At 39.2% G+C, this 27,983-nt stretch overlaps 2 protein-coding genes across 2 annotated transcripts; one reads left to right on the plus strand and one right to left on the minus strand.

Moving 5' to 3' along the window:
• Window positions 1-9,274: 9,274 nt before the first annotated feature.
• On the plus strand, window positions 9,275-16,396 carry LOC141657753 (acetolactate synthase small subunit 2, chloroplastic-like). The gene is made up of 12 exons (XM_074465087.1): window positions 9,275-9,584; window positions 10,619-10,832; window positions 11,010-11,093; window positions 11,699-11,767; window positions 12,430-12,513; window positions 12,990-13,139; window positions 13,384-13,470; window positions 13,798-13,902; window positions 13,999-14,121; window positions 14,793-14,945; window positions 15,703-15,768; window positions 16,084-16,396. Exons 1-12 carry the CDS (start codon window positions 9,376-9,378, stop codon window positions 16,165-16,167), a joined length of 1,428 nt encoding a protein of 475 aa, XP_074321188.1. The 5' UTR covers window positions 9,275-9,375; the 3' UTR covers window positions 16,168-16,396.
• Window positions 16,397-17,591: 1,195 nt separating this feature from the next.
• LOC141657754 (type II inositol polyphosphate 5-phosphatase 15) lies at window positions 17,592-27,712 on the minus strand. The gene is made up of 9 exons (XM_074465088.1): window positions 26,557-27,712; window positions 24,685-24,937; window positions 23,041-23,851; window positions 22,564-22,688; window positions 22,207-22,291; window positions 20,980-21,391; window positions 19,556-19,679; window positions 18,913-19,273; window positions 17,592-18,181 (listed from the first exon to the last, which is right to left on the minus strand). The coding sequence occupies exons 1-9, from the start codon at window positions 27,311-27,313 to the stop codon at window positions 17,825-17,827; spliced, it is 3,285 nt and encodes a 1,094-aa protein (XP_074321189.1). The 5' UTR covers window positions 27,314-27,712; the 3' UTR covers window positions 17,592-17,824.
• Window positions 27,713-27,983: the final 271 nt, after the last annotated feature.

Consider the following 27,983-nt stretch of genomic DNA (forward strand, 5'->3'; position numbering starts at 1 on the left):
TTAAAACCTCTTTTTACGGATTTTCAGAAGACTGACAGTCGAGAAAAGACGCAGCAACTGCTGCGCCTCTTCGAAGGAGCGCAGTTCCTGCTGCGCCTCTTCGTGAGGCTGCCGCAGTTCCTGCTTCTTTTCTTCTTCTTCGTCCTCTGTAAATTCCGTCTTTCTTATTTGTTTTCGTTTGTTTTGCTAATTCTCCGTCATAATCATCAATAATCACATGTACATATTTATCATTCATTCACATGTTTAAATTCATTGTTTAATCCTGATACGAAAATGATGCCAGAACTGGTCGAAATGAACAGTCTTCGTGACTGTTCAGTTATATGCGCAGAAGAAGCAGTCTTAGTAACTATTTACTCGGTTACTTGGTGCCCAAGGAAGAGGTGTCGAGACTTCTTTCCTAAAGAAGTCATATCTTAGTTGAATTAGTATAAGTTATTTATTTCCTATTTGTGTTAGAAGTTCTACTTTCCTAATTAGTAGCTTATTCGGTTTTAGGAAAGTTTACTAGTTTCCTAAATTCAGTTTTCCTATTATGTTTTAGAGAAGTATTTCTTATATCTTTAAGGAGTGTGTAATAAGGCAATTAGAATTGCCATAGAAGTCTTAATCTACACGAGTAGATCTAGGAGATCGGTTTAAGGAAGCTTGTTTCCTTAATCGGTTTAGGAGTCATTCTAGTTAGTATAAATAGGAGTCATTGTATTCTTATTTTAAGCATGATATGATATATTGATTAAGAAAATTGAAGCTGTTGCTTTATTGTGTTTGCAAGTTTTGTAAACCCTAGGTTCGACGCGTTTCGTTCCAAATTGTTATTGTTTGACGCGTTTTCAAGCATTAACCCGAGTTATAATCAATAGGTCTTGATTATAGTTCACCATTGGTTGAGTTATAGGTCTAGCTCAAGCAAATATCCCAGTGGTTCGATTTATTCACATATTTCGAAACAAATATCCTTTTATTTTCTTGTTCGTTTATATTACAAAAAAACACATAAAAATTACTAAGTTCACGTTCTGATCCAAACAGTTCACTAAACCGTTCAAATCATATAAATCCGACAATTAAACAGTCTTCAGCACTGTTCAGTTAAGTTAATTCCGCTGCAACTCTAACGAATCTTATTATTTTGAGTAATTTTCGTATCATTTGGTATCAGAGCTTCGGCTCTTGATTTCCTTAAAACAAGACGGTCCTATGGGGGAAAGGAATATGGAACTTATCAACACGGAGCAACGAGATCAACTCTTTTATACCAAGTGCCAAGTGAATGATCGATGGTGTAGTGTGATCATAAATGGAGGAAGTTGCACCAACGCCGCCTCATCCGAGATGGTAAGTAAACTTGCTTTGTCAACTACAACTCATCCTAAACCATACACTTTACATTGGCTAGATAATGGTAAGAAGGTGAACGTCTCACAACAAGTTCGAGTTTGTTTTGCAATGGGTCCTTACAAAGATGAGGTTTTATGCGATGTAGTCCCTATGGATGCTTGTCATATTATTTTAGGGAGACCTTGGCAATTTGATAGAGATGTGACACATAAAGGTCGAAGCAATGAATATATTCTATCATCTAGTGGAAAGAAAATCGTCTTGAGGCCTATGTCGTCCGAAGCAATTTATGTTATGCATTCTGGCCGTGACAAAAGATCGAGTCTAACAATGTTTGCTATGGAAAACGAACTTGACCAAGAGCTAAACAAGGAGGAATTTAAAGACAGCACCATTGATTCTTCCCTGGATTTAAATCATCCACCAATATTTGACGATTATGGTGATGAAGAAACGGTTGATGCTCTTGAAGATGAAGTTTCAAAGATTGTGAATTTAGATAAGGATGATAACAAAAAAGTAGAGCAAAGAGAAATTGTTGAAGGACCGACAATGGAGTTAAGTTCGATTCATAGCAATCTAATTCATGACAAACCTATGTTGATGAAGAGCGAATATAAATCACCATTGGAATCGTATGTAGATGAGTTCTTATATGGTGATAGGGATTCTGATCTTACTTTCTTCACTTCGGTGTTAATGGGGAATTATGAAGATAATGAAGGCAATGATAACTTTTTATTTGGCTCAATAGAGTTGAAAGAGGTGCATAGTTCATATGTGTTCGGTATTCTAATGGATGTGAATGCTGCAACTGTTAAAAGATCATCATGTTCACTTGATCTTGAATTTGCAGATATTAACAAGTTTCTAATTCTTGTGCAAGGAGGGTGGAGGGGAGGAAGGCACGAGAAAAGGAGAATGGGGAGTCGAAACCATGAACATGGAACGCAAGAGAGGAGTTTAGAAGCAAACAAGATAGATGAGCTTGAAGTTTTTATTGAAGATGATGAACTAAAAGATAATTCAAGTTTATTACTATTTCTTATAAATGAATTTGCATCCAGGTTTGTGAAGTTCATATTTGATCCCGGAGGATTGAAGCATCATGAATTGAGGACAATTCCTTTCGAAGGGGGAGGGGATGATACGAAAATGATGCCAGAACTGGTCGAAATGAACAGTCTTCGTGACTGTTCAGTTATATGCGCAGAAGAAGCAGTCTTAGTAACTATTTACTCGGTTACTTGGTGCCCAAGGAAGAGGTGTCGAGACTTCTTTCCTAAAAGAAGTCATATCTTAGTTGAATTAGTATAAGTTATTTATTTCCTATTTGTGTTAGAAGTTCTACTTTCCTAATTAGTAGCTTATTCGGTTTTAGGAAAGTTTACTAGTTTCCTAAATTCAGTTTTCCTATTATGTTTTAGAGAAGTATTTCTTATATCTTTAAGGAGTGTGTAATAAGGCAATTAGAATTGCCATAGAAGTCTTAATCTACACGAGTAGATCTAGGAGATCGGTTTAAGGAAGCTTGTTTCCTTAATCGGTTTAGGAGTCATTCTAGTTAGTATAAATAGGAGTCATTGTATTCTTATTTTAAGCATGATATGATATATTGATTAAGAAAATTGAAGCTGTTGCTTTATTGTGTTTGCAAGTTTTGTAAACCCTAGGTTCGACGCGTTTCGTTCCAAATTGTTATTGTTTGACGCGTTTTCAAGCATTAACCCGAGTTATAATCAATAGGTCTTGATTATAGTTCACCATTGGTTGAGTTATAGGTCTAGCTCAAGCAAATATCCCATTGGTTCGATTTATTCACATATTTCGAAACAAATATCCTTTTATTTTCTTGTTCGTTTATATTACAAAAAAACACATAAAAATTACTAAGTTCACGTTCTGATCCAAACAGTTTACTAAACCGTTCAAATCATATAAATCCGACAATTAAACAGTCTTCAGCACTGTTCAGTTAAGTTAATTCCGCTGCAACTCTAACGAATCTTATTCTTTTGAGTAATTTTCGTATCAAATCCGACCTTAAATCCCTTATAATTCATATTTGCGGGTTTTCGTCATTAATATTCAATTCGGGTTTTAGAAATTCAATTCGTTCATATTGAGTTTCTGGGATTCATCGTTGATATATTTTTATCTGTTTACTCATTAATTCGTCATCATTCATCATGTTTAGTCTAATTAATTAGTTTTGTTTGTTTAATTCGTTAATTAATCCTTCATTCATCCATGTAATTAATCCGTCTTATTTCCGTTTCATCCATGTTTTATTGTTTTTATGACTCATTCATATGCTAAATAACCTATTAATCACTTTCATCCGAGTAGATAATTTAATTGATCCTTAAAATCACCAATTCACACTAACGGCTTGCAATTACGGCTTCACAGCCAGAACTGAGCCAAGGAACAGACGCAGCGCGCGCGTCGCTGCTATTCAAAGGACGCAGCTTATTCTCACGCTGCCTGTTCTGGTTGAGTTCTCCCCGAATTCGTTTACGCTTGATGTAGTTGAATTAGCTTACCTATTAACTGACTATTATCCGTAATATCACCCTAATTCTTGTTCGTTAATTTATTTGATTCTTTTTAATTCATTCTTTTATTCCTTTTTCTCAAATTATCCGTTTTAAAGGTATTTTCGACATAAATCGCCTTATCCTTTGTAATTATTGTAATTTTCATTGTTGTAATTTTCTTTTATTGTATTTCTTTTATTGCTTGCCTTCACATGTAATGAGTATTAATTCCTACTTCGACCCAATTGTATGCTAATTACTTGTTCAACCGACTTAGTTAATTCTCACATGTTAGGATTAATCTATGGATGTTGCATTGCATGCATATAGCCGACGATATATCAAGTACGAATAACTTCCCTAATCATTAGTAGAGGCCGCTATCGAGGCGGGCGGGATTAGGTGTTCGATCAAAAGAGCTTCCTAATACGTACCCTCACCCCTTACTCCAGATCTCCGTGAGCACCCGTGTTCATTGGCATCCACGAGAGTCATTCTAGACATAGAATGCTAAGGGTAACGATTGCTTAGTGTTCATGTCACTACTTTGTGTCTTGACATGACACGAGGTATTCGAACGGTTCCAATTTCCCATAAAAATTGGTGGCGACTCCATACAAAATGCAAACGCTTGTTTTCCGACCTTCTCACCAAGCGCCCCCGTGGGCGGCCCGCTGTCCACACATTGACATGCCAGAGAGCCTGTCATCAGGAACGCCTAATGAACCAGCTAAATCTGAGCCACAGGTTAGATCCGTACCAGGCTTGGCCTTCTTGGTTGGAGGACTCTTTTCTTTACCTACTCGTGTAATAAGCGGCGGACTCGGTCTCTTTTCTCTTATTCAAAGAAGGAGGAGCCTCCGCAACAGTGACCTCCTCCTCAACATCGATGACCACCGGCTGCTTTTGGACCACAGGGATGGAAGACTGAACCGGAGTTGACGCCGTCGCCGCCATAGACATTATCTTTGGTTTGCGGCGCGACTAGGGATGTCAATTTCACCCGCATCCATCAAAACCCGATCCACCCGATCCTAAAAGATGGATGAAAACCCGAATTAAATGGATGGTGGATGGATGACGGATGAAACGGATGTGGATGACGGATGGGTTGGATGAAGAAATTCCACCCGCCATCCACCCGCCATCCATCCATCACCCGATTTTATTATTTTTTATTTAATTTTTATTACATATAACACATTATTAAGATATAAAATATTTAAATTTTCATTTTTTTCTACTCTCAATATAAATATTTTGTAATCCTACCCACTAGAAAGTTAAACTAAATTAATTATCTAACTTTATTTTTGTAGAGAAAAAAAAAAATCATCATTTTTTTAAACTTGAAATTATAAATGCACAACACCCGTTTATCACCCGATCCACCCGTTTCATCCATGGATGATGGATGGATGGATGACGGATGATATGTTTCACAGATGACGGACGGGTTGGATGAGATTTTAAAAAGACGGATGGATGACGGATGAGGCTTCACCCGACCCGAACCCGATCCATTGACATCCCTAGGCGCGACACGTTACTGGCAACCTTCGCCTGAGCCGCCGTCATATCCAGTGCCTTCAACTGCTGGTCCATGAGTTCGTTAGGAGCCGGTCGGCGATCACGTGTCTGGGCCTTAGGATGCGGGTCAACAACTCTCCCGTTCTCGTCAAGTCCCAACCTCTGGAGAACAGAGACAGACAGTCCCGGGCCAAATCGGTCTGCAAAAGAAACGAAAAAGAAGTTAAGCAAAAGAAATAAAACAAGTTCAAAACCAGAAACATAAAAAGCAAAGATGGGCCTCACACCGACCCCACTCACCCCGTTCGAGGGCCGGTATGAGGCCGACGTGGCAGAGCAGCTCATCCTGAAGAACGATCTGCGTCGGGGGCATCCATCCCTTCGGCGTCCCATCCTTCTCGTCCTCAAGCAGCCTCATTGCCCGTTTTTCGTCCTCATTAAGAGGGACCATGTTGGCGTCCATCTTAAGCTTATTCCGGGAGACATATCTATCATGCTCCCCTTTACTCTCGCACCGCAAATTGACGCGGTGCTGGAAGGACCGGGGCAGCGGATAGTCCTCCGGAACCTCAATGTATACCCACCGCCCCCTCCAGTCCTTACAAGACGTCAGCTTGGAAACGGTGACGAAGCCCAACTCGGTTTGTATGCTGTACCACCCCTGGCCGCCTAGGGTGGTTTGTTTAAGGTGGTGGAGCCGGCGGAAGAGGTTCACCGTTGGGGCCTCCCCTTTGAAAAGACACAACCATACAAAACCAACAATCGTCCTAATGGCCAACGGATGCAGCTGGGCCACGGCAACATTAATCGCTTTAACAATAGCAGCAACGTATTCATTAAGAGGAAACCGGAGCCCATACTCCAGGTGTCTGATGTATACGCCGATACAGCCCGTGAGAGGGCAACAAACGGCCTGACCCTCCTTAGGGATAACAATTCTATACTCCCTACCGAAGGAGTAATGGTGTTCAAAAAGTTCAGAACCGGAACAACTGGCGAACTTGTTCGTCCAGGAACGGTCAGGACTGATCGAGCAGGCATCACCGTGCCCCGAAATAGGCGGCCTCCTTACGACAGAAGGGGTCGCCTCATCATCATCATCATCCTCATCATCATCAATACCCTCCATATATCTCTCATCGATTTCAGGAGAAGGAGACCTGGGACCCCCGAACCTTATCGGGGTGACGGCAAAGTGGCTCCTGCTCATCGGGATCGACGATTTCGCCCCAGTAGAGAAGTATGGGTCCAACATCAGCAGAAGACATGACAACAAATACTTATCAAATAAAAGTTGAAAAATTTGTTTGTTTACCTTGGAAAAAGTGTTACGCCGAGTAACGCTTTGAAGACTAGAGAGAGGTTTCTTCGAAGAAAGCTAGAGGGAAGAATTTTTTTTGAGAAAATGAACTTTTGGTGGCCAAAATCAGGGGCTAACTGCTCTATTTATAGAGCAAAGCCCATGAAACGGACCAATCAGGGCAAAGCCCATGAAGCGTCAACCAATCAACACCGAGCCACGTGTTAAGCATGCAGCCATGGAATGTCAATCGACAAACAGTTACAAAACTTCTTCAACACGCTCCTTGACAGAATGCCAATCGACGTACCTTCTTCAACACGATCCTTGGTATCTACTTGCCAAACGGCCCGTTGTTCAACCGAGCTTGGCAGCACCGGCCGGGGGCAATCAAAAGCACACGACACTCACAACCTCGGTCTCGGCCCAACCATTTTCTTTTCCACATTTGATGTCCATTACACATCCATGTGGAGGGGGATACTGATGCGGCTGAGCGAGGCCAAGCCGAGGAGAAGAAGCCGGGGAAGAAATTCAACTTGCGCAGAATACGCTCAACACTCATCGAAGGTCCATACCACGACATAGACTACGCTGGGGGCAAATTGATGGGGGCATATTCTGCACCCGCTGACCGAGTCAACATATTCAGCAAGGTCAAAGATATCCACAGCAAGTCAACATCTCTGACACCCTAGCCGACGCAACCAGCCGGCCTGTCACTTGGGTCTCGGCTAGGCAACCTGCCAGCCGAGAGACATATCCGCGTACTCACATCCAAGACCCCTCGGCATGGAGTCAACTCGGCCAGCCGGCCAGCCATGGGTCCCTCGGCCGAGGGTAGAACATTCTTTCCACCTGCTCTGCCACTTGGCCACTACGTGACAAAAGGTGAAAGTCTATAAATACTCCACTTCTCTCATTGAGAAAAGGATCCAAAAAGATAATCAAATAAACTCACTATTCATCTGGTATTAACTCCCTTATCTCTCTACAATATACTTCGCCAAGTAACGCACAACTTAATCTCTTTTAAGTTTACTGATTTAAGCGTCGGAGTGAGTTCGCTCGGTACCAAGCCGAGCCCTCAGTTTGTTCATTGTTTCAGGAGAGGCCGAAAGGAAGAGTCAAGCAAAGTCATCATTCTACAAGCTTACGTGGTAACAAATCCTGCTCCGGAATTACACCCGGAACAGGCGTGTTTCCTTTTTCGTTCTAAAAAATTTCTTCAAACCCTCATTCCATTAGTCTAAAGCAATTTAATTTCCCTAATTTGATAGTTAATAAATTTGAATTACTACTTGATCGACATGAGAACTAACGTACATAATTGAGTAATTGAACGGATTTGATTAATTTTGGGGGAAGAGAATTAGAGAGAGTTTGTTTATTTTGTTTTTGAGGGAAGGGTAAGTTATGGAAAAGTTATGACAAAAAGTCCATTAAATAGTAATCTTTGTCCATGAATGAGCAACTAAGAATAATAATTGAAAAAGTAAGAGAGAAGTTTTAGTGGGGTAAAGAATGTGGAAAATGATTGGAAATGATGAAAGTGAAAAATAATTGGATTAATTGACCAAGGTCGTGACCTTCTGTTTGGGAGGGTGAAAATGGGTCAAGTTAATAAGGGGTGATTAAGAGTAAAAATTATGATTGACCCGATTAAGTCGACCTTTTGCTTGGGGATGGTCTAACAAGCTATCACTATGCCAAACACATATCAACTGCTAATTCACTACTTGTTTTATACACCCTCCCAGTCACTATAATGTTCCCTCTTTTCCAAAACGAATTATTCAACTAATGTTCATCTCTCTATTTTTAGAAAGTTTTTCTCTTATTTTATTCATTCCTCTCTACTATCACCAAACCTCACACAACTCTTTTACTCCTATTTTATTACTTTCCTTTATGTTTTGGCCCCACAATTCTTTATTGAACTAATAATAATTCATCCATCTCTTCTATAACTAACCCCACACAACTATTTTACTCCTATTTCAATACTTTTCCTAAAGTATTGTGCCAAAACAAAATGGGTAGATTATGATGAATGAGAGGGAGTATTATTCTTTTAGAGTCTGCTCGGTAAATGGCCCATCCGGCCCAGGCATAGCTCCGTCCCTGACCACTTAGTTTCAGAGCAGTATAATAAAATTTTTTGAGTATTATTTTAAAAATTATGAATTTTACTATAAAGTTTATGAGTTCATTCACCTAAACATTAAGCTAAAAAAATTATAATAAAACTCAATAACATTACATATAAATTTAGTTAAATTTGAGTTTTAACGGAAAAAATAAATTAAAATCTAACTCATAAATTTTAATAAGTTCAGAAAAATACTCATATACTAAAACACAAATAAAATTTGAGTAATAAGCTCAGAAAAAATACAAATATATTCAAAAACAAATAAAGTATTTTTTTTTTTGGTCTAAACCATCCGCTAATCCGAACAAATAAAGTATAGTTAATACATCCAATTTATATTTTTTTTTCCGATTCTATTTTTTTTTTTTACAATGATTCCGATTCTATTTATATAAATAGTTGTTTCCACTTTCCATTGAACAATCCCCTCCCCACTTACCCTTGTGTTATCTCTCCCTCTCAGAACACACACACACATTTTCCTCTCTCTACTCCATCCCTCGTCAATGGCGGCTGCTTCCTTCTGTATCAATGGCGAAATGGTTGCAAACCCATGTCTTAAACCTGATTTAATTACTGGGTTTTCAAGGAAATGTGAAATCGGAGCTCCGATTTTTCACACAGTTAAACCCGCTTCCAGAACTTCAACTTTAAAGGCTATGAATGTTTCTGCTAATGCTGCTGTCACTGCTCTTCCTGTATCAACTCGTTCTAAGTAATCATTTCTACATTTTCTTTCAAATTTTTATTCTTTGATGATATTTTTTTTGCCTTTTGTTCGAATTTTGATGGAATATTGTAATTTTTATAAATTTTTACTGTTTTTGCATGTCTAAATTAGTTACTTTCATGGTGAAATGCTTATGGTAAAGTAAAGATGGTGTGTAGAAATTAGCTTAAATCTTGATGATTTATCATTTAATTATGTAGGAAACAGTAATTTTATTAAATGATGCTAATTGCAGTGAACTTTGATGGTAAAAATTACTATTAAAATGATTTGGTGGAAGCAATTTTGTATGTTACGCCCTCCGTTCCAGTCTATTGATTACCTTTTACTGTATATAAGTATATTCTTTATTCTTTGCGAGGTTATTTTAATCAAAGGTAAACAAATGATTGTGACGGAGGGAATGTTTGTTAGTTAGGTCAAATGAGAGAATTAGGTTCTTAATTAACCATTATTAGAATGTGTCACTCTCTTTTGTAGTTTAATTATGTTCCGTTTCCTTCTGAAAGTAGGTTGTTGGTAAATTATGTACTTTTATTTGTATTCCAACTAATTTGGACTTGTGTAGACAATGAAAGAATCACTCATGTTTCCTTAGTCTAATGAAGCTGAAATTGGTAAAAGTTTCCGCTTTCCGCATCCCCCCTCTAAACCCTGACATGGGTTTATTCGGTGTCAGGAATCATAAAATGTTGACTGACTTTTTTTGAAGGCAAATTTGTAATGCATTTCAAGTAAGTTGGAAAAAAGAGGAAAATTTTAACCAAAAAATTAGATTTTATCATTGCTTTGTAGGGGCATCAATTAATCATCCCTTGCGAGTTCCTAGGCTCTGCTATTAGGTTTCGTGGTGGGAGGTATTCTTGAGGTAGTTACGTGAGCGTGGCTAGAAATTAGAATCACATGTCATTTGTTATGTCGTATGTTTACTGTATCTTATTCTCGTGTCTTTTGCTGGAAGTGGGAAGATATATAGGAGTCCTAGGACCATATTTCATATAACTATCTTTTATTTGCAGAGTAATGCGCCACACAATTTCGGTTTTTGTTGGGGATGAAAGCGGGATAATCAATCGAATTGCAGGAGTTATTTCTCGAAGAGGATACAACATAGAGTCACTGGCAGTAGGTTTGAATAAGGACAAGGCTCTATTTACTATAGTAGTGTGTGGTACTGAAAAGGTGTTGCAGCAAGTAGTGGAACAACTTAACAAGCTTGTGAATGTCTTAATGGTAATTCTCGGATTTTTTTCTCTTGTATATGTCATTGATGATACCTCCCAAGCCCCAAGGTAACACCTCATGCAGTATGCATGTGTGTACTTGTCCTTGATACTGTTTCTGTGGAACAGGAGATCTTATGTGCTGCTACCTCTTGTTCTTAGGCCTTAGCCAGTTTGTTCATTGCAGGTTGAAGATTTGTCAAAAGAGGCACAAGTTGAACGTGAACTGATGCTTGTAAAGCTTAAGGCAGATGCAAATACCCGTGCAGAGGTACCAGTTTCTATACATTCAATGATTCTTCGGTTGGAAGCTTTCTGTAGTGTATTGTTGAACTTGAATGGCATACTTAAAATCTTAAGTGGTAGGATAGGGGTTTGTCAGAAAAACACCGCAGAGGATGTGGATAGGAAAAGAAAAATTAAAACTGAAGAGAAAAATTATATTGTTGAATTGAATAGTAAATGGGAGTAATCTCAACTTTAGCGTGTCTAGCCAAACTAATCCCAACTTACTATTAGCTTGGGACTAGTATCAAACTTTGCCTCGTTATTTAGATAGCGGTCTTGATTTTTACGAACCTATCTACAAAGCACTATGTGTTAATCTACGCGACTAAACCTAATTATATTCTAATCATTCATTAAACTTTTCCTTTGACTTACCTCTTTTCCATAAAATCCCGTTGAATGAGCAATTGTACTTTGTGGAGACCAGCAATGTTTTGGTTTGCCTAACCCTTGCTACTAAACTTGTTACGGGTAGTTAAAGTAATCGTTACTACTTCTCTAGCTGTGAGTCTGATTCTGTCTTTTGAGTGTGCCTGTGTGAACAATGTTACAGTAACTAACTTCAGTGTTTACACTTGTGGTTTTCAGATTATGTGGTTGGTGGACATTTTCAGAGCAAAAATAGTAGATATCTCAGAAAACTCGCTAACTGTTGAGGTGTGTGCTTTTGTGAGGCACTGTGAAACGTGGCAGACTGTATGCTTACAGAAGATGCTTTTAGTATTGGTTCTGTGGCTTGAATTGTTTGTGCAATAATAGAGATGAATAGTCTGCAATTCCTTCACTTTCGTGGTGTCATTTGTTCCTTGAATTTATTAAGCTTACTCCAATGTCCTCTTGATGCTTAATTTAAAACAATGCCATCATGGCGATGCTATTTTTTCTCAAATTTAAGAACCTTACCCTAAAGCCATCTTGATAATATAGAAACACCATATAAAAACACGTGCCTAGGCAAAAAGCTCAGTGAAGCACAAAACTTGGTGCATCTTATAATGTAAAAAGGGCAGTTAGCTAGGCGCAGTAGCATCCAATTGCCATCCCTTCCGTTCACTCATCATCCTTTTATTTTATTTATTCATGTGTTAGCCCTTTGCAAAATCCAAAAAAAGGGGAATCGTTGCACATAATTTTATCTTAAAATGCATATTTGTCTGCAAAACACTGTACCTTGTGTGCAGGAGGCTTGCTGATAGTCATGACAGGTTCTCACTGCTTTGTTGTCTTGTTGTGCCTCGAACCTTGTAATACTAAGCTTTGATGTCTGAGTTGAGGTACTTGATTAGTCTTTGATCCACAGTGTTTCTGGTGATGCACAGGTGACTGGGGATCCTGGAAAACTGGCTGCTGTTCTGAGAAATTTCAACAAATTTGGAATTAAAGAAATTGCTAGGACAGGAAAGGTTAGGTTTTCGGACATTTGTACAACATTCAGAGTTTCAAAAAGACAACCATGTCATATCATATACCAAAAAATTACTTCCTCTGATTCTTAGGACTTGCCCCATCTGTTTAAAATAGTCCTCACAAATCATAAAAAGCGAGGCGATTCCAAAGAATCGAAGGGAGTTTATATTGTTGTATGTCTGCATTGCATGGTTCGGGGTTCGACTCGGTTCAAGGTCTAGGGTTGAGTTCTTCAAAACCTACCTACTTGAAATGAGATCAAATATGAAGACACACAACGAAGTTCGCAAACAAAATCCATTCTATTAGGGACATTTTGGTTCGAGAATCAGCCGAATGAACTCCGAACCAAGCAACCATGTTGTTGGTAGTTTATCGACCTTTTGTATTTGACTTCCACTATTGACTATTTCTCCGAGTTCTAAGGGTGAGAAGCTTACACCAGAAATGGTTATTTGTGTTGATACCTTAGATTGCTTTAAGACGCGAAAGGATGGGTCAGACAGCTCCTTTCTGGAGGTTTTCTGCTGCTTCTTATCCAGATCTAGAAGAAAAAGTAGTTGATGGTCTTGTTGAGTCAGCAAAGCAAAGCCTCAACGGCAACCCTGATCTATCAACAGGAGTATGTGAAAATTTTCTCTTCATGGTTCCTCTTTTTTATCCCTGTCTTTCTCCCTTGGGCTCGAACGACATTTTTTTCTTAGTGACTTTACGCGATTTGCTCACTTATATATCTTTTATATTGCATTGTGTGGCATTGAGTTTCACTGAGATGTTCTCCTTCCTCGGAACTACTGAATTACTGATGCTGTGTAATCTGCATACTTTTTGCTTATTGGACTAAAAACTGCTTTATTTTTATGAAGGGTGATGTTTATCCTGTGGAATCTTACGATAACTTTAGGATGAATCAAGTACTTGATGCTCACTGGGGTGTCCTCTATGATGAAGATGTAAGCACCCTGGACGTTTCCTAATCTTTCTTTTTTATTTTTACATTTTGTCGAAACTGATACATACAAAAGTTTCAGCTAATGTGTTGGGTTGTTTAAGGGTTTATAAAGATAAAGGCTGATGATATACCTACTTGGCTTTGGCTACCCCCCTCCTGAAAATTATTCTGATTTGAGAATTTGTAAATTTAAAATCTTTCAGCTTATCCTTACGCTGTCATTCTGATCTTATATCTTTTTTTTTTTGGCTTGAAATTGAAGGTCATTTAATTGTAACATGACTATCTGCTCTTCTAGTCTCCTGATATGCTTGTTATATGATGTCAGTCAAGTGGGCTCAGGTCGCATACTTTGTCCATGCTCGTCAACGATGTTCCTGGAGTTCTCAATACTGTTACAGGGGTGATTGCTCGAAGGGGTTATAATATTCAGGTTGGCATCATTGATTGCTCTTGAAACATGAATGCTGGAAACCCCATCGACCCATCGTGTTAAGTGAAGTGATATTTCTCTGTTTTCTCTCCTCAGAGCCTGGCAGTTGGACCTGCTGAAAAGGAAGGTCTTTCTCGTCTTACAACCGTCATTCCTGGGAATGATGAGTCAATTGGGAGATTGGTTCAGCAGCTTAACAAAATAATTGATCTTCATGAAGTGAGTTCCTTATAATATTTGTTAATGTTGTCACCTTATCTTTAAACAAGATAAAGCTATTCCCTACTTTTTCATAATATTAAGGCGTTTATTCTCTCTAGGTAAGCCTTTGACTTGCGATTTTATGAAAAAGTACTTGCATTAATTGCAATGTTTTCCAAAATAGTACATTTCAGAATATTTGCTCATATTTTGAGAAATGTTCAAGAAAGAAGTGAATATCTCGAATTACGAATAATGACTTACATAGAGAAAGAGGTAATAATATGCATTCGGTATTTGTATATGCTCTTGTTAGTATTGTGGTAGCTGCCTCATGTTGTTCTCAATGTAGTAGCATTGGGGTTGCATGGTTCAATGTTTGATTCCCGAATTAGAGTTTTTGTTATGTTGACTACCCTAAACTGGATTCAAGTATATACTAAACTATAAGAAACCAGTTCACGAGTGAACTCCATTGTCAGGCTCTACCGCTCTAGTATTAATGTCGCAGGGTCATAGCTTTCTTAAAGAGCTGCCTTCATTTATAATTCTTTATCCATCTTATCCCTAATCTTTCCTAAAATTTTCCAAGAGCTTTGCAAAAGGTGACTTGTATGAGTATTACGTAGTACCTAAATGTGGTTTGAAGAGATTGGCATCGTGTGACAGTGGAAAGGTCATTGTTGCAGGTTCAGGACCTTACACACATGCCATTTGCTGAGCGAGAGTTGATGTTGATCAAAGTTGCTGCAAATACTTCCGCTAGAAGAGATGTTCTTGATATTGCCAACATCTTCCGCGCCAAAGCAGTGGATGTATCTGACCATACTGTTACTTTACAGGTAAAAAACATGCAATGTGATAAAAAATAGGTTACTAAGTGAGAGTATTGTTCCCTCCAACCCAATTTTACTGTCCCCGTCGATGAAAGGTGAGATTTTCGAAATTGTGGCCAAATAGCATTACTACTCCTTGACTAATCAAGTTAGCTTGTGAAATTGTGAATTCCCAATCAATGATAATAAAAATGTTAATTAACTAGGGATCAGATGGGTAATTCACTATTTTTATATATTTAGTAAGAGGACAATAATTTTGGGATGAACAAACAAGGAAAAGGGGACAATAAAATTGGGACGGAGGGATTGAGGGAGTACTGTATATGAGGCGTATAGAGACCGTCTGATATGAAGTTTTTTGTGTAAACCAATTTAAGTTCAGGAGGAAAATATAATTCTGGTCATTTGTGTAGGTTAATATGTCTTAGACTATCTATATCCCAAACGGTGGCCAAACCCAACGTTGAGTCTTAACACGAACTAATATTAGAGTACTACGGAATATTTTATTTTTAAGGTGCAAATGGAACTCTTATTTTCTTACTTCATCTCTCGTACTCATCTAAACTGTAAAGCAATATATGGGGTTCACTTATTTCACTCGCAATTCAACATCCATCGGTCTCAAGATGAGTCTTGGACTCCAAAGACCCGCCTTAAGACTCGACAACCTTTGGGTCTCTTTATTGTGAGTCTCATGTAGAGAGTTGTTCTCAAGATCGCTAAAGGTTAGTCTTACACTTGTGATTTGTCTTCGCAGCTTACTGGTGATATAAATAAGATGGTTGCGTTGCAGAGGTTATTGGAACCTTACGGCATTTGTGAGGTCTGTACACTCTTTTTCTTTCAACGATTGTTCATGACTTATTCACGTACCTTGTTTTGAAAACCCCGAGAAATGAAGTTGCTTTGGGAATTGCATCTAACCAACCGTGGCTTCAAAGTATAAGAATTAGTAACAGTTTAATGATATGTTTTCCTGGTTTTATTCCATCATATATTTACCAGGGAAAATGTAGTTACTATTTTAAAACCAAATCGTTAGTTAAATGTTTGTGCGCGCGCATCTTGCTTAGGTTTCCTTGAAGGCAAGCGTAAATGTGAGTATTTGTGAACTGTAACGACTTTCCTCTCATCGTAGGTGGCTCGGACAGGAAGGGTAGCGTTAGCTCGAGAATCCGGGGTGGATTCAACTTATTTGCGTGGATACGCTCTTCCCATGTAGACGATGTAGGACTGAGATGCTTTTATCAATCATGCTGCGGTGTTCCTTAAATCACGTAAGAGCGTAGGACTATGATTGAAATTTGCGGAAAATAACTAGATATTTTATGTATGAACAATTTGCTGAGAAAATCAAGATGCAATCTAAAAAAGATGTTAAATTATTATGCCATTTCTGTGAACTCGGAGATAAGGGAAGAACTATTTCTCCCCCCTTGTCGTTGGCGTCATGAGTAGAGCTAGCGCAGTATTCAGTATATACATTTAAAAGGCTCAGTGCAGAATCAGATTGTAGGTGTCTGAATCAAGAGAGCCTTGATAATAAACAGCAACAAAGTTTCAAGTTTTGGGAGTTATTAAACTCTACCAACCCAAATGGGTAAAAACAATCTTGATTGCGCGAACACACACACACACACCATGTCCTTTTGTTTTTGATTCCGCAATTCATATAAGGAAACGGAGAGGGTAATTAACAAGCACTCGCTCCAGTTCTATAAGAGGTTCTGTATTGCTTTTGCACAAAAATCAAGTATAAAAAAATCACAGATATTAAAATCAAGCTGCAACAAAAAATCACGAGTTTATAGCTCGCTAATATTCAACAGGAGCGTTCGAGGCAGCAACAAAAAATCACGAGTTTATTAACGCATGACCGGTGTTCAAAACCCAAGTACATCAATCAATATATTCGGCATTATAGCTCCTTTGCAACCAAAAAACTAAAGCAACACAGATATTAAAATCAAGCTGCAATTACAACACTGTATTCCGATTTTAAACAACAGATACAATTAAAATACGAAGTAAATATATAACTCGCTGACTCTCTGTAATTCAAAATTGGATAAAGCCAACCTTAGTTTAATAATGACCTTAGCCAAGTCAATAAGTCACCATCCTTTCAATCAATAAGTCTCCCTTGTGACGGCCAGAAGCTCTCTCCCACTTGCATTACGCGATAGGTCACAAGCTTGTGACGAAAAGTGTCCGTCACAAATGAGAATTTGTGCATTTCAATTATTACTACCAAATAGGCAGATCAATACCACAAAATCTAGTGTACAGCAGGAATTCAGGTTTATAGACCAGGCAGGTCTCGCCACAGCACCGCGAAGAAAAATCCAGCATTTTCAAATTCCTTCCCATAATCACATCACTGGAGCACATAATTAGCACAAACTACAACAATGAGAGGAAATTATGTTCTCACAATTCCCAATGTTCTTCCGAGCTATACGATTTTGTTTACTTCTCTTCTTATTACCCCTTTTTAGAGGGAAAATGAGAGAGAGAAACAGTAGTGCCGACTGCCGAGACATCTTTGCCAACGGTTGAATTATTCACCCATCAACGGTCAAATCTAAGAGGGTTGTGGAGAGCACTTCCGAATCGATAAAAGACGAGAGAAAGCAACAAAAACAAAGCCTTAATCCCAAAATGATTTGGGGTTGGTAATATAAATCATCGTTTGAAAACGATTATATGAGAAAGCCAAGAAGTAAAAGGGAGAAATTCTATTAGAACTTCTATTTACACAAGGGTAGTTAGGCACAGCCACTGAAAAAACCTAACCGCCCTCACGTCAGCTTTGACCAAGAAGTCTGGTCAAGTAAAAGAGGGCAAAGAGAAGATGTATGAGATTAACGGGTTAAGCCCTAAGGAGTATGAAGCTTACTTAAATGATCAAATACGTCATGTGACGTGTTGAGGTCCTGGATGCTAGACCTATGCAAGACATTCGCTACTTTTCTCTCCTCTCTCATTGGTTTAAGGCCCAAGCCTTTTCTCTTTGCTGAAAAGCAGTGACGAACACGAATGCGATGATCAGTGACCTTAGTGCCACAATTTCCGTGAATCTTCACTACCAGTATGGCTTCTTTGTCCCTGGCATCTTCACACCAACTGTTCTGCGGAACACCATCAACATACTCCTCTAGGGTCTGAAAGTCCTCATGATGAACCGTGATCTCCACTGTATGATCAGGCTCGATCAAACCTTTTGCCGGTGTTACCTGGTCATGTGAAACTATACTTGAGAAAAAATTGAGCAGTTACATCGTAATCAATCAAGAAAACCTTTAAGCCTTCAATTTTTAATCTTGTGACCATGCTAGGCCAAGGCTGCGTAAATACAGCTCCCTTTACCCCACATTTTGCAGGAGCCCTTGAAGCACATAGGTAATGTTCTTTCTGTAATTAAGCCATAAATGGATTTCCGTTCTGCCGAAGCCAAAGATTAACTATTCTCTGGTCCTCAATTACAACAGAATTTGCAAAATGACCACCTAAACTTGTTGCGCTAATTTTTTTTAGTGTAATATTAGTTATTTGATGCAATTTTCAATGCATCTTTCATTATATGTCATCCAGATTCAGCTTCTCAGCACAAAGATAAGGCTGCGTACATTTAATGTAACGCGAAACAAGAGATTTTCTTTTCTGATTTTTGTACCCTAGACCTACCAAACAGGCAAAGCAGGTCGGGTCAATATGGGATGAAAGCAGATAGATACAATCTTCCATGAAAGCTAACATGTGATTAGAATAATGGTCTCATCCCAGTAAGTCTACCCTAAAAAGGCTTCCATCTCCATGCCCAAAATAGATGATAGAAAGCTTTAAAATCTATTTCTACTAAATTGATGGTCAAAACTAAAGTGATTTTTTTTTGCTTTCACACTCGGGTAGGATATTATTTCAAGAACAGTTGAATGGATGAAAGCAGAAAAAAAAAAAAATATACCTTCAGCCAGTGAGGGAAGCCGAATGAACCCCTTGGACTGTGGTCAGAAGCTGATCCAGTCTCGTCGATGGCGGATTCACCAATACAAATAATTGTGAAGATTGCTTTAACAGCAGGACTTTCGTTTGTGATGCGGAGAAGTGATGTACCATCATCTTGAAGAATTACGTTATTTGTACTGACAACAGTCTCCGGGACTCTACCTAGTTCTTGCAGTAGGGACTGAATTTTCTGGTTGGTTTCAATAATTTCACAGTATTCTTGTCTCTTTACTGCTTCATCGACACGAGCAACCTCTATACTAAATATGCAGCGCACAGGCTTGTGATCGCTGTCAGTCACGTCCATGCAAGACTCGTACCTGGTAAAGAAAAAGTTGTTAACAATGGCAAGTGTGAAGAAACCATTAAAGTTGCTCTTCATGGCGCTTTCGGACAAATAGGTTTTATAGTGACTCCATATTGCCAAAGACTTGCATACAGATACAAATTTCCACGGGAGTTGAACTGATTAGTGCATATGATCGAAATGGGGAAAGATTTTTCATGTTACTTTTATAGTATGGAATTGTAAGGGTATTTAAGTCAAATAGTCCTGAAATATCTTGAATATGTCCTCCCTAAATATAAGGTAACTAACTTACTCTGAAACTGAGGAGACAACAGGGCAATCAAGGCAGCACTCAGATACTGAAGAGGAGCGGTTGTCACGATATAAAACCCTGTCACACCAAGCAGGAATGCGCTTTTTTTCACCAGCATCATACCCTGTGTCAAATAAATAACAAATTATTAACATTTGCAAAGCCGAATAATAGGGACAGTGGGCTCACATTTTTACCCTGAGTTCTGTTCAGTATATATCCACAATATACATCTCCACTCACCATCACTTTAAGCTCAGTTCAAGACATTCATGAAAGTTACTCTACATTTGAAGCTGCTCAAATTCAAATACCAAGAATAGCGCCTTGAACCAAAAGACTAATGTGAAAACTTTAAGAAAACACAAATTGTATCTGTACGAGTGTACGACGGTACCAATGTTTCAGTTCTCAAGTTATATAGTATGGAGTAGTACTAAAGCTACCTGTAAGGGGAGTTTTAAAAATATGTAAAATTCCAGAAAACTCATAGATTAACTTGGAGAAAAAGTTAATTAAAAAGTATATTTGGGCTCAGAATGTCCAACAGTACCTACCACTTTATCCTTTACTACCATGAGAAAGCAATCAACAATCACACAGACATTATGTGTGTGTTTTGGTTCACACAGGGAAAAGAAGTCAAGAAAGGGATACAAGGGAAAGGCATGGAATAACTGTTGATACCTGTGTGTTTGGTCTGAAGTCTGAACCATGAAAAAGAATAAACTAACCACCATTAAACCACCTAGACCAAACAACCCAACAACCACCACCAAACAACCCAACACAACACTAAACCTCTCCGCTACCCACCGCGCACACCAACCAGCGCACCCCACCTGAAACCCTCTCCCACCATGCTCCACCCCTACTCTGCCGAAAATCTCCCTCCACTCACCGAAGCACCTCTCCTACCCTAGAAACTCCCTCTCCAAACCCCGAAACTCCCTCACCCGTCCTGAAAAACAGTCAGGGTGGGGGAGGGGGATTATAGGATGAAGGTGGTGTTTCGCGGGTGAGGTGAGTTTCCAACGGGTAAGAGGTGGTTGTTCTAGGGTGGAATACGGTGGTTTTGTGGGTGGCATTGGTCAGGCTTTGGTGGTTAGAGGTGGGAGAAGTTGGCAGCGGCGAGGGAGGAAATGGGGTTGACGGTGTTAGGTCGTCGGAGGTGGTCGTCAACGTTGGACAGTGGTGGGAGGAAGGAGAGGAGGGTCGTGATAAGGTAAGGGTTTCCCAACCCTTGGCCTGGGGTAGGGAATGGAAATAGAGGGATTTGGGAGTTTCCACAACCTTGAGGGTATCATTCAATGGTGAAACAAGCACACTATCAAAGGATATCATTAATTTGGTTTTCCTTTCCTTTTCCTATATATAATATAAACACTAAACCAAACAGCCCCAAAATTTAATAAGGAGATTACCTGCTAAACCAGGCTGATATTTCTCAAACTTGTATGTGGGAGGAAATTTGATAATGGCTTCACGCATCCCTTGAAATACTCTCCCAGCCTCCATTTCTACTCGGAGCTGATCCCTCTCTCTGAGCCAATCGAAGCATCTTTGAGAAATAAAATCTCTGGCTTCATCATAAGATATACCATCAAGTCGATAATTGAAATCTCCAACAAAAATGACCAAATCAGCCTCAGATAACTCAGGGAATACTTCAGCAGAGCGAACTCCCCCCCATGGTAGCCGAGTGAAAGCCATTGAGCGGTACACGTGGTCAAAGTCAGCATTTCGGCGGGTAACTGCTTCCATGTGTGCAGCAAAATGACAGTTTACAAAGCACATTATTCGGTTGAAGATTCTCATCCTTAAGCCAACTGCACCCTGAAACAAAAACCTAAAGCCAGATCAGACACAGAATAAAAGGATATGAAATTATTTAAGATCAAAATTAGTAAAGAACAAGTCTAAGAGCCACATGTAATTAGATTAACAATTTCATACAAAGCCAAATTGCTGCAGCATTAGAAGAAATAGACAAGCAATTTGTTTATAAGTAACATCAATTAATGAACAGCAGGACGGCGAGGTCCATGTACAAAAAGATATCATAGAGACGATGCCCATTTACAAACAAAAAGACACAATGGGTAGCGACACCCATAAACAAAAAAGACAAAAGTGATGAGCGTTGACAAAATGAGATATTAGTAATAATGCTCTCAAACTATCGTGGGTAATCTTATCTACGACATTAAGGTAACACAAGTTTCGATTCGAGTGAGGAATATGGCTCCAAAATCCAAAATAAAAACATACTTACATCTGATTCTCAGAATTCATATGGCTTGCTTTTGGTAAAGAAACCAAAGAAAGTAGCATTACGGTGGGGAATCCTTGCTTTTTTACACTTTAATTTCTAAATCCACATCCCTTGACCGATCAGTTTTCCCTAGTTAGTATTATTTATTTTTAAGAGCCTTCTAGTGAATTTAAAAGGAATTTAATAAAAAAGGACATAGTAAGAATCCAGAAGAATGGGCCGTAAAAAAAAACAATGGAGCCTTCTTTAGTCTTAACATCTTCAAATAGCCGTTTATTGTGGATTACAAACGTAGATGCTACAGATTAGAAGAAGTCATCACCTGAGCAACATACATAAACAAATAGTAACGGTGCACCAATAATTGAAAGTTTACCTTATTACCAATGGCACGCCCAAATCCACATGGTACTGCAGCAGCATCAACATCCCCAACATGAGCATGAAGGTTATTTCTCACCCTGAAACATGAAAGAGATCGTAGAAAAAATTAAATTCATAAATTTTAGGAGCAGTTAGGTTTACGGAGGGGAAAGGAAAGGGATTAAAAAAAAGAATGAAGGGGAAGGTTTCATAAAGTAAGGTTTCATAAATCCAACCCCCTTATACCGCCATTAGTGAGAGCCTTTTTAGGCGATGGCCGAATGTTGGTAGTGTTGTTAGAGCACCGTATACTTAACTATAAATATAGCACAAAACAAGTCTATTTTTCGTCTAAAACAACTATACTCACCAAACACCAATCAGCAAACCTGCCAATTGTCTAGAACCAACACGCTGAAAAGTAGAACCTTCATCCAAAATATTCCCTATGGAATCAAGCCACCACTGTCCAACAGAACTACCCTCCAATCCAACCTGCAGAAGGGATTGTACAAATATTTATCATTCCTGAGATTATGTCAATCAGATCAAGATAGAAGTGATGCCTGCAGAATTTGAGTGGGACAAAAAAAGTGCCAATAAAAAGTAATTAAAATCTGGCATGGATCTTGATTGACATACTGGCTGTTTACAAGGACAATATCTGACAGATCCATTGCATTCACGAATAAAAAAATGCTGCTAGTCTCTAGAGCATAAGACATGCTCTCTCAGCTAAATACTGGCAGTGGAGAATTATGTGTATAACTCACTTATATTGGTTGCACCAAATTGGGTGGAAGTGATATCAATGAGACCTAAAGAACTCTACACAAAGAAAACTCACTGTTTCTTTGGCAGCAGACATTGCAAGAGCACCTGCACCCATTTCCAATTCTTGGAAACCAACAACTACAACATCAACATCAGAAGCAGCACAGCCTAACCAAGATATGAGAGAGTCCTCAGAAGCCCTTCCTTCAGCAACATTCCATGTACCGGCCAAAATCTTCAACTTCTCATGCTTTGTGTACAAAAACTCTTTGCCAATCAACTCAGAACGAATCACACTATCAATGGGTCCCGGAGATAAAATGTTCCACCCTCTTATACCACCATGACTTGCTAAAGTAAATACGTAGCCAGACCCGACAGCCATTTTAATCACAGGACTACCGTGAGCAACCCAGCTTCCAAGGAGCTTTCCATGAAGATCAAGTACTTGCACGGTCCCACTAACATAACCCACCCAAATTCTGGAACCATAAGTAGCAAGACAGAGGACAGCATAGGAATGATACTGGAACTCCTGTACACGATTGCCATTTTCATCCCACTGAACAAGAAGCCCACTGGTAGACCCCGTCCAAACTGTTCCATCTACTGCCGCAACCACTGCTTCTGTTCTCCTATTATCCTCTCCCAGAGCACCCTTGACTGCTGCTCTACGGACTGCATCAGCAGCACCTAGAATGGCATTACGTGAGCGCTGCAGGAAACCGAAAGACGCTTGAGGTTTTTCCTTCTTTAAAGCAGCAATAAACCTCATCTTTATCTCATCTTCAGCTGTCAAGTCCTGCATCAAAGACATGTCCACCCCATTCTCCACCTGGCCATCAGTGTTGAAGACTTTCAGCAGCTCTCGAGTTCGGGCATCCCTGTTTGCGTATTGACAGACCAAATGAAAATCCCATGCAATAAAATGACAATGGCTACTAATAATAGAATTAGCAAGAGAACCAAAGATGTCCTAGGCTAGTGGTTATGGTTGAGGTACTGGGTACAATTTATGGTTAACATCCCCACTCCCCTTGATTGTCGTATTACTCCAAAAGAGAACCACGTGCATAATTTTGATCTTACTCACAGCATACATGATTCTGTATCATTTATTAGGTACTCTATATATTTATTAGAGCATTTGCAATGGGATGTTCTTGTATTGGGGTTATAAATAAGAACCTTTAAAAAAAAAGTTTGTCCCATTGCATAAAAAAGCTGGTTCTTAAATAAACAAACTGAGTTTGAAAAGAACCAAGTTCTTCCAAAAACCAAGAAAATTGGTAGACATACCAAATTAATTATGGTCCCATTAAAGAACTTTATTAAAGTTCTTCCATTGTGTCGAAAAGTACTTAATTTTTGAGATTGTCAAAATATGACATGGCCATGGAAGAACGTTTAAAAAGTTTTAAAAAGTTCTTCCATTGCACTTGCCCTTACTTCTTCAGCAGTAATTACACCCCAGCACAACTTCTATAGTTATTTATGAGGCTACAGGAAGTGTAGTGAACACATGCAATCCTGGATGAAATTTTCATTGAGAGTCATCTCAAAACAGTTTCTCTATGTTGTAAACATAGGGGTAAGGCCTTATACATCCGCTCCTTATCCCACAATGAACCACATTGGAAGGAGCCTTTGAGACAATAGTTAATGGTGCTGGTAAAAGGAATGCAGTGCCTATACACAATTTTGGGTGATTACGTACCATATAGCAAACAAAAAAAGTCCAACACTCCAGACCTTTCCTGCGGAATGATCTGACAGCAAATACTTCACATCTGACGTGAACATGTAGCACACACCATTTATTGTGACTTGGCTCTTAAGATCAACATAAGACCTCTCAACTGTCAAAACAGCCATGTGTCTTTCCTCTGCCTTCAGGGGCAGTGCTTTTGCAATAGCTTCCCATGGCCAGATCTTAATGACACCATTTTCAGATCCTGACCAGAGATCACCTGAGGACAATTAAACCTAAATTAGTAACCTAGCAACTATTGTGGCCACAAATATGTACAGCAAGTCAACAACAAAGCCTTCATCCCAGATTTCTGACATGAATTTATTGGTACTATTACTTTGAGTGAGGGGCGTACATGTCTGAACATCAGAACTTGCAACTTGAGTAAATTTAGACCCACAGCATCCTATATAATGTGGTGGAAACGGACACTTTATTTGTGTAATTGTGTGCAATAACAAAATTGATGGTTATAACACTACTCCACTCATATGGTAGCCTAGATCAAAAGCAACACCATGGAATGAAAAAATCCCAGGACTGAAGAATAACACCTTTTTTTTAAAGGACAAAAGGGATTGGGGAGGTAATGAAACCAGTCAAGTGATTCCATTGTTTGGCATAGTTTGTACGAGTGCTTATAAAATTTGTGTTTAGCTGAATCAATACTTTATACAAAGAATTGTTGAGCATAATGTGAAAATCTATATGGTTATCTGCATTGTTTATCTCCAATTCGACCAACTTATGTGGGAGGTAAATTCAACTTCTAGCTAAGGATAAAATCTTATTCAAAAAATCCAACTCAATTTCATACTTAATTTAAGCCAAATGCAGGGAAGTAGTATCTCCTTTCACTTCCTTTCATCACTTAGTCTGCACCAACCTAGCATCTCAACTGTCAGGCTCATGCTAAGAAATCAACTCTGAACACTCGTATACAGCAAGTTCGTAACACATTATCATAATCACAGAAGTGAAAACTTGAGTCAACCAATCATTTAACAGAGTGAAAAGGATGAGTAACATCATTCACAAATAAACATTTCTGTTCACAGACACCCGCAAATCCGTATTTATTGGTTTCCAATACCAATTCCCTAAGACATGCTTGAATGTTGTATTGTGTATACATACAGACATACAGTAGCTTCTTCAACTACCAAGCCTATCACATAATTCTAGCGAAGACCCAAATAGCAACATTACCACACTTACCATACATCTACAATTCTACATTCTCAGACAAAGTTCCATTTCCCAAAAATTACTAACTTGCTACAACCCAAGACATGAGCTTCACATCACACTTCTTCTCATTTTGCAGAGATCAAATTAATAAACCGCATCACCATATCTTCTCATCAATTAAAAGTACTACGTAGTACGTACTACTCAAAAACTACTACTCCGTATTATAGACTTCCTATATATGACTTACGCATACTCATGTTCGCAATGCTGCATTTCCTAGGAAAGTTCTCATTCCCAAATAATTGTCTCTCCAATTCTACAAACTAAACACTAGAGGTTCACCTGCCTACATCACATAATAACTTTCCAAGATCAAAACTTTACACACTAAAGTCCTTTTCTTTGGACGAAACTATCTTAACCTACCTTTAAGTGAACATAACTATAACATCAACTATCCCCCAATCTTTCCAAGATCAGCTAAAACTAGGAATCGCAAGATGATATTAAAGAAACAGAATCAACAAAAACTAATACAAATACAAATACAAATACAAATGATAATGGTATTATTGACTAATATGCGAACATGTACACCCGGTATAACTAAGAATTTTCGAGGTTCAAACCTCGACCACTTACCATAAGAAGTGACAACCAATGAAAAAACCGTCCCACGATGTGCCTGCCACGACAAACACTCCCGAAACCCGTCCCCTTCCATCTTCCCACTCTCCATCCTCCAACACCTAATCTTCCCATCCCTATGTCCACTCCACACAACCCCGGTCCCCTCATCCGCCACCATGGACACAACCTCTTCACCAACCTGCCACGACTCCGTAAACTCCGCCGTCATCTCATCCCCCAATTTCCCCTCACTACTACCACCACCACCTCCCGCTGTCGTCAACACATCCTTCAATTCCCAAACCCTAATCCTATCTTCTCCCCCCGCCCACAACTTTTCCGCCGTACACGTCAGCGTCTTTAACCCCCGCCCAATCTCCAACTCCCGCAGCGGTCTAGGCCGGACCTCAACGCAAGGAGGCCGGTCGGGTCGGACAGGCGACCGAACCGGCGGTCTAAACATTCCGTCGAATTCTGCGGCGCCGGTGAATTCCGGCAGTGATACGGCGGAGTTTGCGGTGGTTATTGCGGCGGTTGATTCGGAAATGGAAGTTGAGGTAGATAGTTTACGATCGAGGAATTGAATCATGTAATCGAGTTTTTTACCAGCGGTTTTGACGGAAGCGTCGGAAGTGGAGCACGACGGAGAGAAGTCATCGGCGTCGGAAGATGAAGAAGAATCGAAGCGATCGAAGATTCTAGGAGTACGAGAAGAGATTGATGTGGAGTTATCGAAGGAAGGTGAGAGTAAATCCATGGCGTCGTCCATGGCGGAAGAGAGGGAAAGTGGTAGTTATAGATAGAGAAAATGGAGGGAGAGTGTATAGTTAGTTGGACGGTAATGAGGGGACAGCTATGGATTGGGGGAAGTGTGGGTGGGGCCAGTCGAACTATTATTTTAGCCCAAATAATTGTTCGAAAGTAGGCTTGTCAATAGTCACCCGATTTCAACGTTTTCGAGCTATCAATTTTTCTAACGTGTGTCTTAACAATCGAAGATAGTGTTGTCGGAGGTGGCAGAGTAAATTCGAGATGAAATTGGCATTTTTGTCTCGGTGGTTGCTTTTTCTTGTGGTGTATGCACATCCATGAGAGCGGAATTCATGGCATTGGCTACCAGATTGCAATTCGTGAGGATCCGGAATGTTTTCCTAAGTTGTTGGTTCATATGGAAACGAAGCGTGTGTCTCAAAATTATAAATGAAGATCAACTTGTGAGCATTGACCTTCGTACTTTAGTACACCGGTGCAAGACTTATTAACTAATATTGCAATATAATACTATAACTTATTTCTAATACTGATATTATTCCGATTACGACGGTATATTGTAATATACCGTAATATCTTCTATCAAGTTTTATTAGTTTTGGTGGATGGATAGTCAAATTAGAACATACTCCCTCCATTCAACAATTATCACCCCATTTCTCCATTAT

Source organism: Silene latifolia, chromosome 5 (genome assembly GCF_048544455.1).
Source record: "Silene latifolia isolate original U9 population chromosome 5, ASM4854445v1, whole genome shotgun sequence".
In the NCBI taxonomy this organism is placed as follows: domain Eukaryota; kingdom Viridiplantae; phylum Streptophyta; class Magnoliopsida; order Caryophyllales; family Caryophyllaceae; genus Silene; species Silene latifolia.